The sequence below is a fragment of the Cryptomeria japonica genome, chromosome 2 (assembly GCF_030272615.1).
Source record: "Cryptomeria japonica chromosome 2, Sugi_1.0, whole genome shotgun sequence".
NCBI lineage: Eukaryota > Viridiplantae > Streptophyta > Pinopsida > Cupressales > Cupressaceae > Cryptomeria > Cryptomeria japonica.
In genome coordinates this window covers 548418389-548436588 of record NC_081406.1, presented here as the reverse complement: position 1 = coordinate 548436588, position 18200 = coordinate 548418389, and the positions used below count along the sequence as shown (strand labels likewise).

Sequence of the window (18200 nt, the reverse complement as noted above, 5' to 3'; positions counted from 1 at the left end):
CAATCCAAAATTTAAAGTGGATTATAAGAACCTATTTCTTATGAATAAGAATGATCCACTTAGCTTTCTTGCATTTAGGTTATGCTCACAAGAGTGAGCCATTAAAAATCTCTAGGAGGTCACCTATCCTATTACTATTTAACTCAAACATAGTTAGAAAGGAGTTTCCCGCAAGATCAAGCTTGCATAGCTTTATTGCCCATTTGTAAAACCTTCATCAAGTGTTGTGCCTTATGAACGATCCAATATAGAGCTCCTTAGCTCATTCATTATCAAGTAGGTAGTGTTTTTCTTTGCATTGACCCACATTTCATGAATATTGGTTTATAAAAATCCCTCGCATGACTATGAATAGTGTACTTAACACTCATCATATCTAGGTGATACTCATAAGGGTGGATTATTGTGGCTTCCTAAGAGGTCACCATCATAGTGCTACTTGACTCAAGCATACTCAACCAAGGAGTTTCCTCCAATAGCAAATCCACTTGCCTTGGTACATCATTTACTAAACTTACAACAAGTGTAGTGTCTTGTGAACCTTAATTTAAAGTTTCTCAACTCACTCATTATTGAATAGACAATGTTTTATTACAACATTTCAAATTATGTAATATTTTGTTAGGATTCAATTGCGTAGTTTTTGAGTCAAACTTATTGACCCATATTTCATGAATGATGGTTCATAACAACCCATTTATTATAAGCAGAAATAGTCCACTTAACACTTGTTGTATTTAAGTGATGTTCACAGGGGTGAAACATTATGACTTTGTTCGAAGGTCACCCATGATTAAGCACACTTGAGTTGGATTAGTACTACAATAGATGATAAATTAGAGTACCATTGAAATGTGTGATTTCTTAGGAAGTTTCGATGCTTCACTTTCATGAGCATCACCTAGATGTAATGAATGACAAAGGGAGTGAGTTGAAATATGCAATCTCTTGGGAAGCCCCAATACTTCACCCTTACAAACATCACCTATATTAAATGATATGTAATGAGTTTTAAATGGACCATTCATACTCATGACACTCATAAAATATGGATGAGGGAAAAACACCAGTGTCCTTTTAACTATTTTAAATAACCTTAACGGTTTTTTTTTTTAATTTTATACTCCTGGTTGTTTTGCCCGATCCGATCCTAATACAAACGTCCAAGGTTCGAGTCCGACTTTGGCGCTTTCCAGCTTGACCACTGAACTCTTTTTCAAACTATTAAATAGACAATCAAATCACAACTCTGATATTTCAACAACGAAAAATCATATTTAAGAAAATCTGCAAAAGGTGAAGCGCAGATCTGACCAAGCATTAGAGAAATTTGAAAGGTTTTGGTTGAATTGAGAGAATTCGAATTTCAATTGTTCACAGGTTTAAAGGAAAATAACAGAATCGAGGTCAATTAGGTCAAAATGGTTAAGCTGACGATGATAGCAAGGGTTACCGATGGGCTTCCTCTAGCGGAAGGGTTGGATGACGGCCGCGAGCAGAGAGATCTGGAGTTGTACAAGCAACAAGCCAAATCTTTGTTCAAGAAATTGTCTCAGGGCCAGCACGAGGCCTCTAGAATGTCAATTGAATCGGGCCCCTATGTATTTCAGTATCCTATAATTTATTTGTTTATGTTCGGGTTTTCAGATTTTTGACACTCATTCATGAATTTGCATGTGCTGTGCGTTTGAATTCATTGGCTGGCAAATGACGTCGTAATTTTCAGGTGTTTCAGCGCTTGGGAAGTTTTTAGGGCAAACGTGTGGTTGATCTAGGGTTTAGATGGCAATGGTCGTCAATTGGGCCGGTATTGAGATTGCATTTATTTTCTTAGTTTTGATTTATTTGATGATTATGATCATTCAGATAGTATATCCCATGTGTTCCCATAAAGATCTTATTGCCTACGTCCTTCGATACTCTCGGGACTTGGAATTGGCTTTGGACTCAGCAGGCTAATAGTAGGCTTGGGCTCGGTCAAAAAAAGGGTCAAATTTCACAACACTCTTCAAATTGAATATATAAAAACTTAGCAATATCACCCAAGAATCAACCAAAATCACAAAAAATGAGCCATCCATGCTATATCAATTTCTTTTTTTTTTATAGTGGTGCTGCAGGACGGAAATTTACGGCATTCTGTTTTCATATCTCGGTGCCGTAAAACAGAAATTTAGATTTAAAATTTTATGATTGTGCCGCAGAGCTCTATTGTTTTTCTCTTTTATTTCCTTGGATAATCTGGCTTGAAATTGGGTGTCTTTTACTGAGATACAGAGTATCTTATTCATGTTGTTTTCTATGGGCAGTGTGGAGCACAAAAGGGACTATTTACCTGGCAGGGCATTGACATGATATTAATTTTACGTGTCTCTCTCAGTTCAACTATATTGTCACCTCAGCAGATGTGATGGTGTAAACTTTGCAAGCGTTTTATTGTTTTATTTGATGTGCAGATTTTTTGCACTTAGTTTTCCCTGAATGCCAGGAAATGCACATACCACCTTATCTAGTGTCCCCACAGGAAGAACTACTACTATGTTTAGGAGAATTTTAAGTAAGAAGGCCTCATCGGGGAATTTTTAGTTCTTCTAAAGCTTCTAGAAGCTTCATCCAAAACTACGACAAATATTCTGGAGGGAAGTTCTAATCAATTTTCCGTGGAATGCAAAGCAACATTTGACAAAACAATTTCCCAAACTATCTGAGGCAGGTAATGCAAATTTGCAGCAAAAGTTTATTACTTTCATATTTTCAATAAATCATATTTCATGGGATCACCTAGGGCGTGCAAATTGAGGTTGTTGTCTCCTTCTGGGATCCCATCCTTTGAATGTATTATTCAACAGCTAAAATCAATCGCTCATGGATGAGTATAGAGCAGCTTTCTAATTCAGAACTATCGCAGATGAGTCAAACTTCCTGGTTGATCCCTAGAAAGTAGATTGCATTTTTTGGCAACTTGGCAATATTTGTTTTTTAATCTGTTTGGTCACTTCTCCTTGTGGGGTAACCTTCAGTTTACATGCCACAACCGAGGTCTATCTCTACTGTCAACATTACATGTTATTAAGGGATACTGTGCCCAAATTTGTATGTAGTATTTTACTTAATTTAATCACTTAACAAGTCTTGTGGGGATTTGAATTGGGAACTCAAGAATGAAAGTGATGATGATTATGGTTTAAGCTCAACCCATTTGACAGGCCTTGTAATATGTTTAAACTTTTCTTCATTTTTGGCATAAACTATAGGCTTGTATTTTAAGGTTTTAGCCTCTTGTTATGGGCTAAATTTAGATGGCTTATTGTTAAATTGATGAAAAACATTCATGCGTTTTATCTTGCCCAATTGCCTTTACCATATTTTATTTTGAATTCATGACTTATGTCAGAGTATGACCAGACTTGGTATTCAAGACTTTGATAATAAATCAGGCACAGAGTTTAGACTTGCCTGTACTCAAGGCACATTTACACCATCCAGCTTCTTGAACAAGGTAGGGCATAAATGATTAGGGTGTTGTGCTAATAGATGGGGCTATCCTGAAGTGTGAATGCTGAAATTCATGGAATTAGAATATGCAGTTCTTGATGTTTATGCAAATATCATAACACCTTATGCCACCACATCACAAGCATTTAATATCCATCTAGTCCATATCCACTATGCATTATAAAAGAGCTAGATTTTGATTTTTTAGTGTGTCAAGTCATTTTTGTATTGCTATTGTAGTTCAGTTATTGTGGGGTTATTATTTGTATGATTGCTTTTTATTTGGTTTGTATTGATTTAAGGATAATGCATTTAAACCTATTTCACATTTATCTGGTTGGTCTGGTTTTGTAGCCCCTTTGTTGACATTTGATTAGCTTGATCCCTATAAATTATTTATTACTGTACTTTGTCATTTTTAGTTTAGTGTTTGAGATAGAACGTGTTGTCTCCTAATGAATTGTCAATTTTCTGTTTTTGTTGTACCTTCTTATGTAGCCTTAATTATGAAACACTAAACTTGTTTTCTATGGTTTCTGTTTTGTGCATGTTTAAGTTTACTAAATTTTGCCTATTCATTCCTGTTGAATGTATTTACTTTCATGTACAATTTATACCTTGACTCAATGCTTTCAGCTACATCATTGAAGCTCGAGTTTGTTACTTAACCATGTGTGACCGATCATATCCGAAAAAGCTTGCATTTCAATATCTGGAGGATCTTAAAAATGAATTTGAAAAAGTTAATCATTCTCAAATTGAAACTGTGGCAAGACCCTATGCGTTCATTAAATTTGGTAAGGTGTTTTCATTTTTAAGTTTTATTATTATAGGACATCACATTTTTCTGTAAGCAAGAATTTCATGCTGTTCTCATTCAAAGCTTGGGACATATGAACTTTTCTTGATCATTTTAAAATTGCAGTGTAGTAATAGTAATACACAGGCAGTCTGCCAGCAGTTTTTTTCATTTTACTTGAGTTTTCTTTTTGGTAGAAATTGATTTTCTTATGAGTTTCTGTTGTTTCTGTAAAAGATACATTTATTCAAAAGACAAGGAAGCTGTACTTGGATACTCAGACACAAAGAAACCTTGCCAAGTTGAATGATGACCTGTATGAAGTGCAACAGATTATGACTCGAAATGTTCAAGAGGTTCTGGGAGTTGGTGAAAAATTGGACCGTAAGCGCACATTTTTAATTAGCATCTTGAATGCATTTGTTTAATCGTTTCCTGCAATTTGTTACAGACAAAGACAGATATCAGAATTAACTAGTCCCTTAATGTTTTGATTGCATGCAAGTGCATGATTTGGGGGCATGGACAGCTATATCTTCATCATGTGTGTGACAACTAAAATTTACTAATAGACACAGTGTGTTGTAATAGTTTTCAACTTTTCATATTCTATTTTATGCTTTTTCCTGGATTTCTGTAGGTTCTTTTAAAATTTTTATTCTAGTTCATGGCTGTGTTTTTTATGTGTTCTAAATGCCAGAATTGTGCTCTTAATCAGTATGGAATTTCTTATTTGAATCATGCTTAATTCAACATTAGAAATGACATGCACATTTAAACACAACTCCTTTTGCACACAGGAGGCAAAAATGGTCATGTAGTAAAGTTATTTTTTCAACAGTCATTGAACTCACTTTTTTGTTTGAATTAGGCGAAAAGAGCAAAAAATACCAAACAAAACAGATGGCTACATACTCTTGTGGATTTATGCTTTTCAGTAGCTGTGAAACTGTGAAGGCCATCGTAAACTGAAATAGCTTAAAGGTGAAACCTATCTGACCATGGTAGGCACTCAGTCTAAAAAATACAAGAATTATATAACAATAAAGTTTTATTTATAAGACAGCTGACACCAACCAGCCAATAGCTCTAAATTACAGACTTCATGGAGATAAAGCACTAGGACTTAATAGGAGGTCGCCTATTTTGGCTCAAGCCTACTTCATACTTGTTGGTAGACTTAACTACAAATAGGAAACAACATCTAAATTTGTATCCAATCATTAGAGTTTGCTGCACTGGGGCTACCATTAGAATCTCCATCTGTACTAATTTTAGTTTAAGTGGGTTCTAGCTTAATCTGTAGCTCTTTTTTGTTTTTCATTTTAGCAACTCTTGTTGGGAAAATGGTGTCTCAACCTTGCTTTTACATGAGGTTACTATTTATATTAAGTTTTCATTTGAGCACGAAATGGTGTGAAATTCTCTCCGAAGCTTTTGGTTGGCTAGATAAGCATTTCGGTAAAGTTACGTTACAAGATCACAGCTAGTTTTGAAGATTTTAAATTTTCTGTTTTGGAGGGGTCCAATGAAAGATTTAAATTTGATTTTGAGGACTGTAGAGGTCTCAAAACGCCCTAAAAAGTGGGGGTAAACGATGTAGCGTTTTTTGAGGCAATAGAGCACTTCACGAGCTTTTTGGTGCTTCAAACAACTCGTCAATAGGACACACGGTTCTCAAGTTATGGCCTTCGGAAGTTTGTACTCCTGGAATAGGAAATATAAAATACATCGGACACATAAATGAGCTGTAAAAAGGGAGGGACACGTCATAGGGCATCTAGAAGGGAGGGGCACGTCACAGTGGTTTTAGCCTATGGTTTTGTAATACCGTTAGACGGTTTCTTGTATTGTATCTCCTATATATGAGGTGCGTGAGATAGAGGTTGTGTAAGAGTCTTATGGCTATTGAGTTACCTCTGATTCTTTGATTAGTGGTACTCCTGCGAAGAGCTTGCTCTGCAAGTATATTGTAATTTGTTTTTGATTGCTGAATGATATATTGGGCGGCTTTTGGAGTGTGGGGTTTTTCTCCTGAAAGGGTTTTCTCCACGTAAATCATTGTGTTATGGTTTTAATGTTATTATATCTATTTTTGTTTTCTGTAACTGTTGTGACGATCTGTAAAAGTTTTTGCATTACCCTCCTCTCAAGGTTAGTGTAGGAAGTTGTTCCGCTACTTAACTTCCTTACAACTCTATGATTGGGTAATGAGGAAACATAATGTTGGCATACTTCTTTCACCAATTTCTACAATAGCTAGCATTTACACTTTTGTCCCTACCAAATCAAAGATAAGACTCTCACAAAGAGATCTTTTGGGGACAAAAAGGAAACATTTTTCTGGCAAACCCATCTCAACAATTTCTACTATGTTTTTACAGTTTTGCCAATACTAAAGAAAAGACAAGACTTATATAAATAAATCTTTTCAAGACTTGAATTTAAGACACAGTAAATGGTTGAAAGACTTGAAAGTTTTATAATAGAGGAAAGGCACTCCCTAAAAGGATATCTTACATAATATTGTCACAGTACACAGATTCCTACAAGTTATATTGTATTTCAACTTTTTTTTCTTGTTGGCTCTGGCCATTTTTGTTTCTCCTAATAAACTACCCCGTCATCATGAATTGTAATGAAGAATGAGTCATGTTCTGCATAGATCCAATCCCAACAAGTTTTGAAGCACAGGGAGGTTAGGAAATCCTGGTTTGTTTCATCTGGAATTGTTTGCAAGGCCTGATGAGGAAAAATCCATCCCAACACTTCATTGTTGAAAGAAAGAGTGCAATTGCTATGTTAATCTGCATTTAAGCAATCATCATTTTGTTGTATCATGGATACCCTACTTTTGGTTCAGTAAAAGCTAGAAATGTAAACCATGATCAACTTTGTCATAAATTAGAAATGTTACCCATGCTCAACTTTGTATTGGAATTATATCATCCCAAGATTTTTTAATACCTCATCTATGGATTTTGCTTTAGTAACTACGTTTTCAAAGGATTGTGAAATAAGGATAAAAGTTAAAACTTCTGTACAATGGAGTTATATTGGATCTATTACGTTGTTTGTGTGTTTGGAATTTAACTGGAGTAGAATATATTTTTTTGGGCCTTGATTTTTTCTTAATTTTTTCCTAAGATCATCTTTCATTCCTGCATTATCTTTTATTTTTGACCCTTCAAAATATAACAATAAGAGTTCTTGTTTATTTTACCTATAAAATTTTCTTTTGCAAATCATTCTCTTTATCTTCCAAGAATTGGTGCATATTGCAGTTGAAATCATTACTAAATGAGCATTCACCTTTGGTTTTGGTTCCTGCAGAGGTCAGTCAGATGTCTAGTCGGTTGTCATCTGAGTCTCGTGTATATGCTGACAAAGCTAAGGATCTAAACAGACAGGTCTGGACATATTTAATTTCCATCCTTTCTCTTTAATTTGTTTATCTGTAACTGAATATGTACAGGCATTCTAATGGCATATATTTGTTTTATCATTTATGTTTAAATAGATTGGCTTACTTAACACATTGGATGATGGAACCTTTATCATCTTATAGGAATGCAGAAACATTTCTAGTTTATATTGCTAAATGCCTAAAGTTAAACATTGAATAGTGAGCTTCTTAAAACACAAGGGCTTCAATTGTAGATTGCTAGATACATAGAGTTGTTTCAGCTGAGCGATTCAGGTTAGAAAATACACCACTGAGTTTTGTTTGCCTTATAAGTCACACAATTTATCTTTTTGGCTTACATTAACAGAATTCATGATGGTTTACTGTGTCTCTGAATTTTCATTTTGGTGTAGAAACTATGAGAGATTAGTATTCTTCATTCAAAAGATGCTTTGTTCCAATCAGTGACATAAGAAACTGTGCTTATCCTTTAACGTCTCAATTACTGGGAAATAAGTTAATAACCACACCATGGTTTTGTGTATATATTCTCTGGCCATAAAATCTTTTTATCTATAGAAAATGTAGAGTCTGAAGTGATTTTTGTGAGAGGAAATGGGATGGTGGACTTTTTCTTAGACGCTTTATCACATTATCTCCTTTGGTGGTGTGTATTGTTGAAAATGGAGTAAATATAGGTTGCAGTCTAACATGTCATGGTTGCCGAATGCTAGATTTATGCTCACAGTTGAAATTTCGAAACAGAAATTTCCTTTGCTGGTCTAAAGCAGTAAGAAACTTTGTGTAGAAAGTACTCAAAAGAAACCCCTTGATATGTCCCGACTGTGTATTACAACTTTCGTGCTCAGTATGATTTTCAATTATATTTCTTTTGTGGTTTGTGAATTTTAATTATTCAAGTTGATTTTGGCATTCCAATTATAATTTAACCTTTAATAATTTGAAAAATTGTTATTTTCTATATTTATATGTAAGAAATCCTAGATATTTTTATTATGGCAAAGCCTTTCTGCATCTATTTTCTGTCACATTTCATTTCCTGTATTAGGTAACATTACTGAATGGATTCGAACATTCTTTGCCTACCACCAGCATAGTAGAAAACTTATTGTCTCCTCTTTGAAAATCATTACACAGGAAGTACAATCCAAAATCTTCAGTTTAATTTTGCACTCTATTCCATACAAAATGAATGGAGTTCTCCCAAGGAAAAGTTGCATATTTTTATGCATGAAAAATGTAACTATCTGAATGAAACCTAGCTACTCAATGCATAATGGGCCACAACTGATTACCCACAAAATGACCTTCCAACTACATAGTAAGCACCATCATGTTGAAAATGCACATATTGTCAATAATGTGTATTACATGTCTGGAAAGTCTCTTCATAAATTGAATGTTTTATATAACAGTCCGTCATTACACATGCAAGATAAATATAAAGCACTATTTATATTGTACCAATTGGAAGCTTATTAACAAAAAACAAGTCAAGAAAGTACTAAAGGTGAATAATGCTGACAGGCAAGCAAATTGAAAAGGAGCAGCAAAATGTTGCCAAAACCTGCTGGGAAAGAGATGTTAAGGTTCATGAGCTTTAAATAAAAATCACAACAGGCTTAAATATCATTACAATTGTCATTGACCTGTTTAAAAACAAACATCACTGATTGGATGTGGTGAATGAGACCTGAGAAAAATGAAGTGTTAACAAAACCATAAACATAACCAAATCCTTTTTAAAGGGATTGAAACTTATAAATGAAGAAATAATACAGCTTTATCTTGAAAAATGAAGTGTTAACAAAACCATAAACATAACCAAATCCATATGATGAACACAAGAGTTTGATTTTTCAAGAAAAGAAAAGAACATCTTGTGTAAGCTTGTCATAGCTCTTTATTGACTATTGATGTGGAAAACCCAGTTAAGGGAAAAACCACGGTGGGAACCTACCCACAATGAGATAATACCCTGTTAGGAGTAAATGTGAATATTACAATGGGAATGCACATGCATTTAGGCACACTTCCTAGAGCTCACTTCTCAAAATAAGAAAATAAAACTTTGTGAGGTAAGTGAAACTTATAAATGAAGAAATAATACAGCAAGTTAAGAACCCTCTAGTAAAAGAGATGAATTACATGTCAATAAATAGCACATATCTGGAAATAGTCAATAAAGAGCTATGACAAGCTTACACAAGATGTTCTTTTCTTGAAAAATCAAACTCTTGTGTTCATCATATGGATTTCCTCCCCAAATCTGCAGTGTGGAATGCACTTTTCATGTCCATGTAATAGTGTTTTCTGTTAGTATATGGTGATATTAACCTTGCAATACTAAGTTATTTTCATGTGTCTCCATGATACTTGGAAGGTGTACTTGGATGCCTAAGGAGACACAAGGGATAAAATCATAAAAATATTTAATAATTATTTATTTATGACAAATTGTAATTGCATTCATAGAGGCGGATCTAGTCATTGGTGGTGGTACAAAACTACAAATCATATTGGTAGAATATTCTTTTTACTTCTAGGCATCCACTTTGGAGGTGGAGACCATGTGGAATTGAATGTCTGTGTATGTTGTTGCACGCATTTTGCATGTTGTGCATGTTAGCGTGGGAGCTGTTGGTGAGTAATGGAGCACTCGATATTGACCAACTTTGATTGGTTGTTTGTTAGGTGTCCATGTGAAGGCCATGATCATTAATTATTTTTAACTAAGATTACAAGATTTCCAAGTGGTGGGGCATATGGTTTTTACAGGTGGATTTAACCCTTGTTTTGAGATACTGCAGTGGTATTCTCACCCTTGCCCTTGTATAAATTGGAGACTTGTGTTAATAGAAGGTAAGTTGTTTAGCAAGTTGAAGTAATGAAGTGTTGCTGGAATCCTGAGATAGAAGTTGCATTATTGTAAACTCATTTGAAGCTTAATACAAGCTTTAAATTTCTTTAGGTGTGGAGTTTTTTTAAAGGGTTTCTCAATGTAAATTTTGTGTCACTAGTGGTATATTGCTGATTTTATTCTATTGTTAAATGTTGCTATCGCTTTAACATCATATTGGGTAATCTTTGATAAGCATACTTTCAGATTTGCATCACTTTGTGCTAGTTAATATTGCAGTAATTTCACCTTGTATTTCCAATGTTTTCTACTAATTTCTGATGCATTGGCTGGAATTGCCTTAATAGGAATAATCTTTTCTGTTGGAGTGAAGGTCTCTTTATATTCTATACAATCTTGTTGGGCAATTAACCTTTTCACATCCTCGCCTTGTGCAAGGATCCATCAGCCATGTACTTTCTTTTGCACACCCTTTTACACTGTAAAATTCTTTCTTCATGGTAATTCAACAAGAATCCATGTTTTGTCATTCATCAGGTATCTTACTCTACATGCATAGCTCTTTCCGATTACTGCTTCTGCTCTACTCCATAAATTTTTTTTTACTCACAGACAATGTCATTCATTAGATCAATATTTTTTTTTGATCGATAAAAGGCCGAAGCCAAAATTTATTTCTTTTATCATTCATTAGATCAATATTACAAGATATTAGATTACCACAAAAATTACTGAGTCAGACAATTTTTTTAACCATCCATTAGGCCTTCCACTGGAAGTGCCTTGAGAGAGCTCACCCTCTCGTTTAGACAATTCAGTGTCAACATCCTAATTGAGACACTTGTACATTCTTCACAGTATCCTCAAATCTTCTTATTAATTTCTCTTCTAGTATCAATTCAAGCATAGAGAATCTGAACTAGGCCGAAAATTGGATGTAGAGTGAAAAACACTTTCATTTGAATCTGGAACAACACACCTATTTACAGTAACTTTACTGGTAGAGACACAATTTAATTTCATTTGACACTTGCATATTCCGCACATTAGACTCAATCTTCTTGTCTGCTGCTCTGCTAGTATCAATCTAGCAGAGAATCTGAGCTAGGCTGGAAATCTGATGTCCAGTAAAAAGCAGTTTCATTTAAATCTGGTTTCCCTATTTAATAGTCACCTTACTGGAGTGCCAGAGACACAAGCTAATTTGAGAAATACACAGTAGCTGACACTAGTACATACTCCATAATACCATATCATCACGAACCTTCTTGTGGTCTGTGCTGCTAGGATCAGGCAGGCATAGAGAACATGAATTGTGCCAAAAATAGGGAACGTTCATCTTGAACATCCCAACATCATACCTTACTGATAGGTACATCAATCAGTGTATATGTTTTAAAATGATAACTATAATCAACAATTTCTCATTTTCGTACAGTGAGAACTTCAATGACTGCAATTTACTTGTGATACAAACACATAAACAACTGAGTACAAAATTTTGAAACAAATTACATACGGTATTTGGATGTCCATTTCTCAGATGTAATATCCTGAAGTGCCTTACAAGGGCATTCACTGAGTAAATAAAAAACAGTATGAATTACTTCTGCTCAACTTCCTTCCTATCAACATGTGCCGCCCCATTTTCATAACCGCCTCATTCTCTCTCCACAACCACATTTTGTTTTGGTGTATATGGGTTTGTGAATTGCCTATGTATACTCTCCTATTCATAAAAATCAGCAAACTTTCTGAGATGCAAATTCATCCTCATTGTCAGATCAAAAAGTCTTTGTCCTTCTATATTTTTCATTTTCAACAATCACTTAATTTGTTTGAAGAACTTATCAGACTTATTTTTTCAAGATATATACCACATTTTCCTATTACAATCATTGAATGGCAGTTAACATACGTGGCATGAGAAATAGAGGTACTTTCATAGGTTTGCATATATCAATCTGTACCAAATACCAAAAAGTGCATCGTACCCCATGCCTTCCCTCATATGGTTCGAAAATTGTTTCCATTCCAAGCATATTACATTCCTCATGAGTAGCATAAATTTATTGAATTTTAGGAAGATTTGCTTCATAATCCCCTTGTGTTACCAACAGCAAGTCACATTCTCAATAACAAAGATTCACTAAATAAACCATAAGGGTGTGTAGCTTGCAACTTGTTTACTTTTTGTTGTGTTGTTTCTCCTTGGATTTTAGCCACCCATCCAGTAGTATTTTTATGTTATTTTGGATTCTCTTCTATAAATTTTTTTATTGAAGACTTGAGATTGTTAGCTCAAACAAAGTATGTTTTGGTGTTATGCATTCTTTTTAGTCTCTTTTAAATTGAGTACTTGAAAATCAATTCTCTATTGTGTTTCTTCTTTTCCAATTGTTTAGAGTTTTTAGACGAGTCAGGCTTTATAACAGCTTCTACTTGTCAAATTAAGCTTGAACTGGTATTTCTGCCATTCAGAATGGCTCTGTATGCTTGAGGATGAATGAATGAATTAAGGAATTTTGATGAAGTCCATGAGGCCAAGTCGTCAAAGGAAAACAATGTGAAACAAAGTGGTTCGTTATGGGGTTGTGTTAAGGTTATGTTTTATTTTTTAAGCCTGGTTATAAAAGTGGAAGTTAAGACACTTTCCTATTAAAATTATGTATTTGCTTTTGGTTTTTTGCTTTTTCCTGTTGTGATGTAATTTGTCTACTACGGATGGGTTATCGATGTTTGTTAAGACCAGTACAGGATTGGATGCTTCCTCAGTTTAAAAATTCAGGAACCACATTGGGAGTTTAGTTGGTACCTGAAGTGTTTGAAAGTGGTACTCCACAGTTGCACAGAATACCCCCAAAGCCTGTTATAAATAGGTCAACCATAAAAGTAGCCCACTACTTGGATACGGATAATGGGGTTGGAGTTCTAATTTGTCCACTTTCCAACATGGTATTTGTGCAAGTGCTGGAAATTAGCCTGAAGAATTGCCAGGGTCTAAACCAAATTGAGGCTGGATGAGGGAGTGTTGTAAATAGCAATAAACTATTAAACACATTTAGAGATAACTTCAAATAAAAAATCAATAACCAAGTAGGGCAGGTAGCTTAGTCCTAGAGAAGCTCACCAGTCAGCTTTGGGTCCTATAATTGATACCAGATTCCAAATCTATGTAGTTTTCCTACATCTAGAAATAATGTTGTTATATCTGTGAGACTGTGACTGTGTAGAATCTTTTGATGCTCATTTCTGTTTTTAGAAATGCAGTAAAAGTCAAAAGTTCTATTGCTAGTAGTGCTGTCTTGGCTGCTTTAACATTTTTTACTTAAATAATATTTATAACTTTCAGCATCTTGTTAGGTGTAAAACAGTGTGTTTGTCAGACACAGACGTACATAAGAAAGAAATTTTGATGGAATTTCACCATAGATTTCTTCTCTAGAACTTGTGCTGATCCTTGTAAATGCATTAGTTTTATTGTATGTGTTAAGCGGCTTTTTTTAATAGATTAACTGTGTTGACATTTCTGCATAACTATTGTTCTATTTGCTGTTTTTTTGCTTGCATTTGTTAAATTTTAGCGTGTCTATGGATTATTTATTGTTATTTTTGTTTCCAATATCAGGCCTTTATCCGGCAGTGGGCACCTATAGCAATTGTTATTGGAGTTGTTGTTGTGTTCCTATGGCTGAAAGGCTATATCTGGAAATAATTGTGCCTGGAGTATGAAAGTCATTTTTCCATTGCGGCAAGAAGAAAAGTCTCCTAATAAAATCCATTACGTGACTTGTGAAATGGAAGGACTGCTATCAACTGAACAGTTATTTTGGAGTTGCTATTGCATGCAGGTTTCGAATGTATGACATAGATCTGAGGTTGGACACTATGAACTTGTTGTCCAACAAGAGGGAGAGAAGTGATGGGCTTAGTCTGAGCAAAAGTTGAATGCATTACATTGTATGGTACCAATACAGTTTTAGAGGAAGAGAGAGATTTTCCCACTGGGAAATTTAATGACAAGGTCTAATTGAATTTTAGTGTTACTCTGAATTATTTTGATTGTGAATGCCTTAGGTAGATTGGACTCTTCATATAATTTTTATGCAAATTAATGTTGAACAAACATAATTTTTTTGTGTTTGTTTTGTACGATAAGAAGCATAGGCATTTTAAATCCAATGTACAAGCCCATTTATGTTCTTTACATTTCTTAACATCATGCCTTAGCTTGTTTATGGTTAGATGGCAGCGTCATTCATTCCATAAATCTTATTTTACTTTCCATCAAAGAATTTTAATTAAGTTTTTGGATTTGGACTCTGCAAATGGCCTCCGTTAACTTGAAAGTTTGAAATGAGTGGGTTATATAGATTTAACTTTCAAGAAGTTTTGGTCCTTGGTAGAAGTATTTAAGAGGCAAAGAGCACGTGATGAAAGAGTCTCTTATTCACACGTAATTGAGATGAGACGGGGAAGGTTTGAAAAAGTGGCACCCAATTTCATGTATAAGGTGGTTTAAATTTTAATTATAGTGGATTCTGTAGTTTCTCTTAACAACCTTATAAGTCTACAGTATTTTGAATCCATTCATTTTAAACCCTGAACTATTTGGAGATTATACATTTAATAACCAAATCACATTTGATTCTTCAGCAACAAGGCTTGTTACATATTTCCAGTACACCGTATAAAAACAAAGAATTGAACGGAAAACTTTTGGTGAACCGTTTCCTCATCAAATATATAGTCAAAGCCCCACAATTTCAATATTATGTCAACAGTTTTTCAATCTTACAACTGGGGCAATAAGGCATTTGCTGGTGCCAGATTTCAAGTTTGTTTTATAGAACACGGGGATTTGTGTGGACTGGACAGGGTCTTGATAGGTTCCAGCAATAATTGTACAGAATTATTTATCTCGTGTAGTTAAAGATATTTAGTTTTCTTGTGGAAAGACAATTTTATCATTTCTTGTTGAAAGTCTTTGTTTGTTATTAATGAAATAAAATAATTTGCCATAGTTTACCTTCTCTCAAATGACAGTTAAAAATATAGAAAAATATGATGACATTGAGTGTTACTAGACTCTAATGCATTATATTATAAAAGTCCAGTTAGTCCATTTTCGATTAAAAAAATGGTATCTTCACGTCTAATGACATAAGTATTATTTGTATTGATGTTTTGGATCACACTGAGACCTCTTATTAGGAAATAAAATAATTTGCATTGATGTTCTAGATCACACTCTGAGACTACTTATCATTAGAAAAGAGATAAAAATAAAGTATTGACACACAATCCAAGAGGTCTAAGGGAAAGCTGAGAGTCAAAGAAACCACATCACAGACACAAAGGAAGTCAACAACTTAAAAATTTGTTATTAAATAAAATAAAAATTAACATGATAATTTATTCATGTTTGTTATGATAATGATTTTAAAAATTAGATGAAGGCCATAAATTTAATCCAGATTAAATAATACAAAGATTACAGCATATTTAATGCAAGAAAGCAAGGGACCTGTAGATTTAATCAAGTGTCAAAAGCATGTAATCTCCAGTTAATCTAATTTGACAAAATTGTTTGAATGAACGGTACTTGAAAAGAGGATATTCCAGGTCACATAAACTTGATTTATGTTAAACACAATGATATGTTGACCTATCCGGCCTAGTATCCATGCACGGCTTTCCATATGTAAAGTAGGCAATACGAACACATCTTTTTTATAGTAGCATGCAAAAACAGCCAAGCAAACTTACAGGGACAAATCCAAGGAAAACGCAAAGAATGAAAGCAAGATCTTCATTTTTTTTAATGTTTTTTACGATTTTAGAAAGGTAGTCAGGAGCTCTATTATTATGCATATGTACTTTTTCCAAACTCAACACCATATATATATATATATATAATATTTGATATCGTAACTGATTATTTGGACATCTTGACTCATTATATTTGGAAGTTTCTATAAGGGAGATATCAATAGCCTTGAAATTAGAGTTTCTACAGCAGTTTGATAATATATCTGTGATTTGGTATGGATTCTTGTGATATGTATAGCATGATAAATCTGGTTATGATTGCTCACTTCTGAACTATGTGTATACACATATCTAGGGATATGATATTAATAAATATATATATATATATAGCAGTTTGATAACATATTTGTGATTTGGTGTGGATTTTTGTGATATGTATGCATACTAAATCTTGTTATGAATGTTCATTTCTGAACTATGTGTATATAGTCTAAGGATATGATATTAATAAAAGATTTCTTTTATATATAGTCTAGGTGGCGTACTTAGAAGAGTGTAATGACCTTCAAGATTATCCCTCTTGTCAATGATAGTCCCATCAAATTCATTATGCTTTTGAAGGGGCTTAGGCAAGGCTACCTTTCTTCTCCATTCTTATAAATTATTTTTGTTGAGCCACTTCGTAGAAGGCATGAAGAAAAAGGACATCAAAATCTTCTCAATATCTTCCAAGATGGGAAAGAAAGTCTAAATCATGCTCAATTTGTAGTTGGCACGGCATCCACTTAGATTGCTAGGAGGTTTGCTTTTGGTTCTTGGAGGCCATGACAATTGAAATCAACACAAATAAATCCATTATCTACTTCTCCCACACTTATAATTCCAAGGCTATTGATATCTCCAATATATAGAAACTTCCAAATATAATGAATATTGCCTATGAGGCCTTTCCAAAAAGATAGAACCTTTTTAGAGTAAAGATGTCCACGCAATTAGTTACAATGTCAAATGTGCAAAAAAAATGAATAAAATATATAGGAGTTGAATTTGGAAAAAGTGCATGTGCACAATGATAGAGCTCATCAATAACTCTCAAACATCGTAAAAATCATGAAAAATGAAAAATTTGGCAAAAAGTTATAAGCTTGGAGGTCCAAAATGGAAAAATGGATTTCAATTGGCAATAAATTTCACCTATAGCAAATTTAAAAAAAATGCTTGCACCATTGCGAAGTATGTAGAACTATTTTTTTGTTGATCTTGGTTGCAAAAAAATTGACACCCTAGTAGGACGTTATGGTTGAGAGAAAAAAAGATCCAATTCAGGCATTGGAGGGGCCAAAAATAAGCCCTTTACGTTTTAGTGGTCGATCACCAATAGGACTTAGCGTGCTACAGTAGTATAAATAAATCCCGTTGCTGGGTAGTGACAACTAAGGAAAGGTGGCTGATGGGCAGCTGGTGTGTACCCCTTGCCAATAAAGCCCTAATAAAACTGTCCACTATGGTTTGAAGAAAATAGGTGCTATAATAAAAAAATTGATCTTGTTTGTTGGAAAAAACAATGTTATGTTAACTTGACATGCATACTATCCTTTGTGGAGTGATGATGCAGAGGAATTTTCAACATTGTATTAGACATGTGCAAGAGGGTATTTGCTAGACAATATTCTATATGCTAGCTAATTTGTTAACTACAATGTTGACATTTATTGTACGGATGATGATGCCAACATTGGTACGACTGTATGAAAATAGTGACAAGGGGCATATAAACCTTTGTAGGCTTGGGGAAGTAGTCTATGAAATTGATCATCCATAGTTTATCTTAGGGTTTTTGGGTCAAC

At 34.1% G+C, this 18200-nt stretch overlaps 1 protein-coding gene across 1 annotated transcript; it reads left to right on the top strand.

The window, feature by feature from the left end:
• Positions 1-1150: 1150 nt before the first annotated feature.
• On the top strand, positions 1151-14718 carry LOC131052334 (25.3 kDa vesicle transport protein SEC22-1). The gene is made up of 5 exons (XM_057986974.2): positions 1151-1609; positions 4132-4292; positions 4532-4678; positions 7628-7704; positions 14210-14718. Exons 1-5 carry the CDS (start codon positions 1422-1424, stop codon positions 14294-14296), a joined length of 660 nt encoding a protein of 219 aa, XP_057842957.1. The 5' UTR covers positions 1151-1421; the 3' UTR covers positions 14297-14718.
• The last annotated feature ends 3482 nt before the right edge of the window (positions 14719-18200 follow it).